The following is a 7,851-nucleotide window of genomic DNA, read 5'->3' as shown; positions in this document are numbered from 1 at the left end:
GATTTGAACCGAGCATGCTCGAAGGACCCGTTCCCTATGTGAAGATAGATCAATTGGTCAATGCCACCTATGGGCACCTGAGGATGAGTTTCCTGGACGCCTTTCAGGGTTACCATTAGATCACCCTAGCTACTGAGGACCAGGAGAAGACGGCATTCATCTCCCCTGATGCGAACTACCATTACACCGTGATGCCTTTCGGGTTAAAGAATGCCGGGGCAATGTATTAACGAATGATGACCAGGATGTTTTGGGACAAGATTGGGCGCACAGTTGAGGTGTACATTGACGACATGGTGGTAAAAAGTAAACAAGAGACTCGGCATATAGAGGATCTCCAGGGGGTATTTGAAGTGTTTCAGCAACATAAGTTGCGCCTGAACGCGGACAAGTGTGCTTTTGGGGTGAGGGCTGGCAAGTTCTTAGGTTACTTGATCACTAATCGTGGGATAGAGGTCAACCCCGATCAGATTGAAGCCATATAGCACCTCAAGTCGTTGGGCAATCTGAAGGAAGTGCAGGTGTTGACCGGAATGTTAGCTGCTCTTAATCAGTTCATCTCAAAGTTTGCTGATCGTTGCTGTCCATTCTACCAACTTTTGAAGAAATGGAAGGGGTTCAGGTGGAATGAGAAATGTGAAAGAGCCTTCCAGGATTTGAAGGAGTATTTAATGCAGGCACCCATGTTAACGACACCGGAGGCTGGGGAAGACCTATTCATGTACCTCTCGGTGTCTAATCATGCTGTGAGAGCCGTGCTTTTAAGGGATCAAAAAGTTCAGCAACCTGTGTATTACATCAGTAAGACCTAGGTTGATGCCGAGACAAGATATTTACCCTTAGAGAAGTTGGTGCTAGCGCTAGTGCACGCTACAAGGAAGTTGTCTCACTATTTTCAAGCTCATACCATCTATGTCTTGACCGAGTACTCATTGTAGTTGTTGTTGAAAAGATTCGACTTTACGGGCTGGATAGCTAAATAAGCGATCCGGCTAGGATCCTTCGACATAAGGTACAGACCAAGAAGTTCAGTGAAGAGCCAAGTTCTTGCCGACTTCGTTGCAGAGTTTTCTCCTAAGAACGAAGCGGAGATGGTTTGTCAAGTGGAATGTCGCCTGTGGAAGGTATTTGTGGTCGGTGCCTCAAGTGCTATGGGGGCTGGTACTGGGATTATCATTATCACCCCAGAAGGAATACGGCTGGAGCATTCTTTTAGGTTAAGGTTTAGGGCCTCTAACAACGAAGCTGAATACGAGACCTTACTTGCCGGATTAAGAACCGTTTTGGGTATGGGCGCCCAGGATGTAGAGATTTATTCAGATTCTTGACTGGTGGTTAGCTAGGTGTAGGGCAGTTTTGATGCTCGGGACTCTTGAATGAAAGGGTACTTACAGGTGGTAAAGCAGGTCATGAATAAGTTTTGTATGGCAAAGTTGGCCTAAGTGCCTCGGGGATAGAACAGACATGCTGACTAACCACGTTGGCATCATTAATGACAGAGGATGTGCCTCAGTTAATCAAGGTGGAGCTCATAGCGGAGCCGAGCATCAATGCAATGGTTGGTGTGGGGGTGGATGTGATTTTGACAACCGAGCCATGTTGGATGGACCCGATCATTGACTTCCTAGCCGAGGATTGAGTCTCGGATGATGAGAAGGAAGCTAGCAGAGTTCACTAAGTAGCTGTTTGGTACTGGATGTCCGCAGATCATAAGCTGTACCAGAGGTCTTTTGGGGGACTGTACCTTTTGTGCTTGCACCTGGTGAAAGTTAATGAGCTCTTGGTCGAGCTACATGATAAGGTGTGTGGCAGTCATGTGGGTGGACGCTCATTAGCACACCGAGCAATGACTAAGGGGTTCTGGTGGCCTTAGATGCAAAAGGATGCGGCCAAGTATGTATGGAAATGTGAACGATACCAAAAACATGCCCCCTTGATCCACCAACCGGCAAGCCATCTGAACCCGGTAAGCAGCGCTTGGCCTTTTGTACAGTGGGGGCTGGATATTCTCGACCCATTTCCCTTGGCCATGGGTAATGGGAAGTTTGTATTGGTAGCTGTTAATTACTTCACCAAATGGGTGGAGGCTGAGGTGTTAGCCAATACTTGGGATGTGGATGTTAAAAAGTTCATATGGAAGAATATAGTCAAAAGGGTTGGGGTGCCAGATTCTCTTATGTCTAATAATGGATTGTAATTCGATAGTAGAGCCTTTCGTGAGTTTTGCAGCGGTCTTGGTCTCAAGGACAAGTACTCTACCCTGGTATATCCTCAAAGTAATGGCCAAGTAGAAGCCACCAACAAGGCAATCGTGAACGGATTGAATAAAGGTTAGATGGTGCAAAAGGTAGGTGGGCCAAGGAGCTGCCCTACGTTTTATGGGCATACCGGACAACTCCTAGAAGGTCTACTGGGGAAACTTCGTTCTCTCTTACGTATGGAGCAGAATCTGTAATACCGGCCAAGGTAAATTTATGCAGTGCACGGGTTGGTGGATTTGTCCCCTCCCAGAATGATAGATTGCTAGTAGAACGTTTGGATTTGCTGGAAGAATACCGGGAAGCCGCGACTATACGGCTAGCGGAGTATCAACAAAAACTTGCCCGGCAATATAACCGGAGCGTAAAGACAAGGGAATTCAGTGCTGGGGACTTGGTGCTACGGAAAGCAGTAGGAAATATGCAGAATACGAATGCCGGGAAGCTGGCCTCAGCCTAGGAAGGGCCCTACAAGGTTACTGCCATTGCGGGTGCAGGAGCGTACTATTTGGAGGACTTAAACGAAAGACTGCTTCCCCGACCTTGGAATGTTCATAATCTGAAAAAGTTCTATCACTAATCATCTATACATTGGGGTGTGAATTCAATAATATCTTAAATGTACATTTTGTTAGCTAATATGATAATAATATTTATCCGTGCAGGTGCATCATTACTTATGATTTTATCGTTGTTAACTCAGTAAATTCAGGTGGATGCACACGGGAAATCTTGTATTAAATTCTCCCAATGATAGAAACCTGTCCTCGGTTCGATTTTCATCATCGAGTAGGTGGAAACCTTGTACTAAAATTATTCTGATAGAAACTTGTCCTCGGTTCGATTTTCATCACTGAGCAGGTGGAAACCTTGTACTAAAATTATTCTAAGGATAGAAATCTATCCTCGGTTCGATTTTTATCACCGAGCAAGTGGAAACCTTGTACTAAAATTATTCTAAGGACAGATCCTTAGTTCGATTTTTATCACCGAGTAGGTGGAAACCTTACACTAAAATTATTCTAAGGACAGAAACCTGTCCTCGATTTCGATTTTCATCACCGAACAGGTGGAAACCTTGTACTAAAATTATTCTAACAGAAACCTGTCCTCGGTTTGATTTTCACCACCGAGCAAGTGGAAACCTTGCTCTGAAATTATTCTAAGGACAGAAACCTACCCTCAATTCAATTTTCATCACCAAGCAGGTGGGAAACTTTTCTCAAAAACTATCAACGTATATCAAATTAGATTATTACCGCCGAGGAGCCAATTCTTTCTAGATACAAGTGATCCCGTCCATGCTGGTCCGGGCCACCATGAATGGCTGGCAATTACCTGACTTTTAACGAGTTGAGAAAGTAGTTTCAATCACGGGGTTAAACCACCCGGTCATTTGGAACACCTACATATTTATAAAATAGAAAGACAATTGAAGAACACGATAAGAAAGATAGCAACAAACATTTGTAAACGTGACTAAAGCAAGCAAATAAAGGTTAAAACAATGTTTTGTCACCACAGCCCGGTGACAATAGGAAAATTAAACCCGAAAAAATAATTGTTCCATCACCACAACCCGGTGATGTAGGTGAGCTGAATAAAGAAGTTACTTAAGCTAAAGAAGAATAAAAAGTAGAAATTGAGTTTGGAAATCAAGTTGAAGGGTCTGCGGACTGGAATTGGGCAACATCCTCAGGAGGCTGCTGGGCTGCAAGAGGCAACTAAACATTCCCACTAGGCTGATCACCAGCATGGGGGTTTCTGGTGGCTTCCAGGTTAATCGGCTCCACGTGGGAGTTAATTGCCTCCACCAACTCCCTTATGCTAGTAGTCTCTTCCTCGTTAATGGCACCGGGAGGGTTCTGTGCAGTAGTAGAAGGGCCCGGGAAAGGGATTTGGTTGGGGTTTCTTAAAGGAGAGTCCTCAAGGACCCCCAGAGCTTGCAGGGCAGCCAACCAACCCTCCTTAAAGGCGAGCTTTCGAGCTTCCTGGATGACCAGCTCTACCGAGTTTTTCGCATCAGCGAATCCCTCATTATACCATTTATTTTCGCAAGCCTTCAAACTTGCCTTCAAGTTAGCCAACTCCTTGGCTTGCGCAGTGTTTAAGCTCACAGCCTCTGCTAGTCTTAGCTCGGTTTCTCCCAGCTTAGCCTCCAACTCCGAGGACTTCTTCTCCACTGACACTTGGGCCTTCTTGGATGCAGCAACCTTCTTTTCCGCGGTCGCGGCAGCTTTGGTTTTCTCTTTAGCAGTTTCCTCGACCACATATTTAAGAGCCTTCTCCTACTCGGCATCCTCGGCCAGCTTCTTCAGCCGCCCATCAAGGACGTGAGTTAGTTGAGCGGCCTGATGAAACAAACAATGAAAAGTACAACAAAAATAAATAATGATAAGTACAACAAAAACAATGTGTGTAAAAGCCAGTAGAGAACCAGGGGACAAGAGATTATTGCAATGGTATGCCATTGCAACTGCCTGCCCAGTGACTCGTCCGTCCCATCCTTGAAAGTGTGCAAGTCCTTGGGCAACAAGAGACCGCACACCAAAATTTAGGCAACACGACCCCTTTCAGCCTTTTCCCACACCCGTACACTCGCAGTCGTGGGAAGAGGTTTGCCATCCAATTGGAACGAAGGCTGTCATCTTGATGGTCGGGGGGGAGTCCCAGTTGGTGTGTCACTTGAGCTAGTAGGAGTTTGTTCGGTTGTACGTTGTCTCTTCTGGGAGCGGCCGGAAGGAGGAGGAAGAGGGGGAGTTTGGACCTGACCTTGGGGTTCTTGCTGCTACGCAGTTGGTCAGGCCTCGGGTATAAAACGGCTGATCGTCATCGCCCTTCTCGTCACCATATCGGATTCAGTTTCTAAAGAGCTAACTAATTTAACGGCTGCTTCCTCTACTGCCTGATCAGGAGCCTTGAGTTTAAAAGGAGCCTTGGGCTCTACTTGGACCTCGGGTTGAGCGGGGGCTTCCAGCTGAATCGGCACGTATGCCTATTCTCGGCGGCATCGAGACACGCGTTCAACCGACTAGTCCTGTATAGGTGCAAGTTCGTCCGAACAAGTGTACCGTGGACCAAGGTCACGAGCTTCGCCTATTGTAAACTTTGGAGGAAGGAAATTCGCATGCCATACGTCAATGTATGAAAAGAGGGGACTGTTAACTAACAAAGCTTGGCTGAATGCTTACCAAGTGGAATACACGGGATCAACGCCAAGGATTAAATGGAACGCTCGGAATTGTCCGTCCCAATGTACAAAATTTTTTGACCTAAGCACAAAATTTAGATCCCGAATATGCACTACTCTAAGATCCTTCTTAAACCTTTTGCTCTCTGCATGGAAGCAGCACAAAAACTGGTTAGTAATTACTTGATCAAATCAAAATTAATAAATTAATAAAATCAAATTAATAAAGTATGTTCGGAATTGACCAACATCACGCGGTAAGAACGCGCAGGGGAGCTCCTCGGCAAACTAATTGCCACTCACCCGTACAAACTCTCCAACTGAGTTCCTATTTGAGTCAGGCAAGCATGAAATGAGCTGTACCTTCATGTCTCTGGTTTTTAAGTAATAATCTGAATCGATATTGCCACACAAACTATACATGAAATTGATGTCATGGTAATTCAGTTGCAACCCGAACAACTGGTTCAACCTACTGACACAACTCACCACTTGATAAAAGTTAGGGGGAGTTGGTTGGGACATAAACCGTAAAATCTAAGGGTACCTATGACAAGGGGGTCAATGGGGAACCTAATCCCACTCTCAAGAATTACTATCAAGGGAAAGAAAACTGTATTTACACCACGATGCCTTTGGATGTCAATATCGCCCTTGTGACAGTAGGCGATATCAACATCCTCAAGGATGTTGTAGGCAGCCCTAAAGGTAGCCAGAACGGCTTCTAAGGAAAGGAGATGAGAGTAGCCCATTCTCTAAGCTAGGATTCCTAGAACTATGATTACGAAAGAACAGAAAGAAATAGAACGAATAGAAGGAAAGGAATAGGGAACTTACTGCGGGCTCTAGGGAGGAAGGATGTTTTGGGCTGGAAGATGAATGCACAAAGAGTGTATGCTTGGCAGAGTGAAAGTTTGAAGAATGAGGAATGCAAAAGAGAAGGAGAGGCTTAGAGATGGCTATTTATAGGGGCCAAAGGAGGAATAAATGGCATTTAATAATTGGGAAGCGGGAAACCCTACGAATCCCCATCTTAACTGCCACACGTGTGCCGCCTCGGTTCACGAATCATCAGACAATGATGACGGCTGAACCAACAGTCAGATGCAACGCGCCTTTTGAGGGCGCATTAATGGGTTTCTCAACCATCCAATATCTACCCATTGAGCTTCTCAGATAGTTATTGCCTCTTGAATTCCTTGATTCGTCCCTAAAGACCAAGCACGAATCAAGGGGGGGGGGGGAGGGGCTAATGTACGACATAGGACCCCCAGACCCATTTGGGCCTTGAACTCCAACTTTACGGTACGGCCCACGGGCCCAACCCTCTTGCCCAAAACTAGACCCTAGGCCTACCAAGGCCATGGGCTCCAGCCTTATGACATTACGCCTGGCCTAAAACTTGTTGAGCGAACCACTATAATGCATGTTCATAGTAGCTTGTAACCTAGGATTTGCTCGGCAAGGTACACCTCGAACCGGAGCATGATTGCTCGGGGATACTATACCTCGATTACACCGATATCGCCTTGGGAAAAACCTCTGCCGAACATCCCTTCTGAAATGGGGAGCGTTCCAATGCCACTCTCACCACACCCCACTCCTAACTAAACATCCACTTAGCAATAATGACATTGGACCTCCCTTACCACTAACCACAAGAGTAATCATAACTCCCCACTAACTATTGGGCTATAAATATGAGAAGATAAGGGAGAAGAGGGGGTTGTTGAAAGGTTCTAGAGAAAACTGAGAATAGGAGCAAGAGAGCAACATGAGAATAACAGCAGTGGGAATAGGGGAACTCCTAAGGAGAAGTTGCCTTGTTGGGTCTTTGTGTTCGGAACTACCCAAGTTAGGAAATTCAAAGCCCACATCACAAATAGATTGTGAGCCCAAGTGAGACCCAGCCCATCAGCCTCATTTTTGGCGCGCACAATTATATATGAGATAGAAATCTTACTCTAATTTAATCTAAGTGTATATGTATGTGAAGTTTCCTCCTTAAGACTTGAATCTCAACCCTTATCCCTCAATCCTACAAGAACTTCTAATTATGCAGTGATCATCACGTCAAGGGTACATGATGATATATATTCAAATTTTAATAAAATAAAGACACACTAGCTACATTCCTAAATTAGTCCACCTCACACATGAACGCACCATGGTCTACAATTATTTTTTTTAATGACCCATGTATGGGATGGTACACTAATTTAAGAATATTATGAATTTTTGTTGTGTTCCTTGTTGGAGAAATAAAAATCTTGGGGAGTTTCCTTAAATAATTAATATAACATATAGAGACACACTTTAACCTAAAAGGCCTAAGCCCAATGGGTATGTGCTCAATTATGTTATATTAATCACTTATTCTTCTCATCTTTATTCAATGTGGGA

General features: G+C 44.9%; 1 protein-coding gene across 1 annotated transcript; it reads left to right on the top strand.

Annotated features, from left to right (window-relative positions):
* Positions 1 to 533: 533 nt before the first annotated feature.
* Positions 534 to 1,328, top strand: LOC126696516 (uncharacterized). The gene is made up of 2 exons (XM_050393240.1): positions 534 to 801; positions 1,066 to 1,328. The coding sequence occupies exons 1-2, from the start codon at positions 534 to 536 to the stop codon at positions 1,326 to 1,328; spliced, it is 531 nt and encodes a 176-aa protein (XP_050249197.1).
* The last annotated feature ends 6,523 nt before the right edge of the window (positions 1,329 to 7,851 follow it).

Source organism: Quercus robur, chromosome 8 (assembly GCF_932294415.1).
Source record: "Quercus robur chromosome 8, dhQueRobu3.1, whole genome shotgun sequence".
Classification (NCBI taxonomy): domain Eukaryota; kingdom Viridiplantae; phylum Streptophyta; class Magnoliopsida; order Fagales; family Fagaceae; genus Quercus; species Quercus robur.
Note: the sequence above shows the minus strand (reverse complement) of the source record. Positions and strands in the feature narration are given on the sequence as shown.

Excerpts from the sequence above, each read along its gene's own strand:
- LOC126696516 (XM_050393240.1), top strand. The coding sequence starts at position 534 with ATGTTAGCTGCTCTTAATCAGTTCATCTCAAAGTTTGCTGATCGTTGC. Across the intron at positions 802-1,065 it reads GCAACCTGTGTATTACATCA|AGTTTTCTCCTAAGAACGAA; the intron begins GTAAGACCTAGG and ends ACTTCGTTGCAG.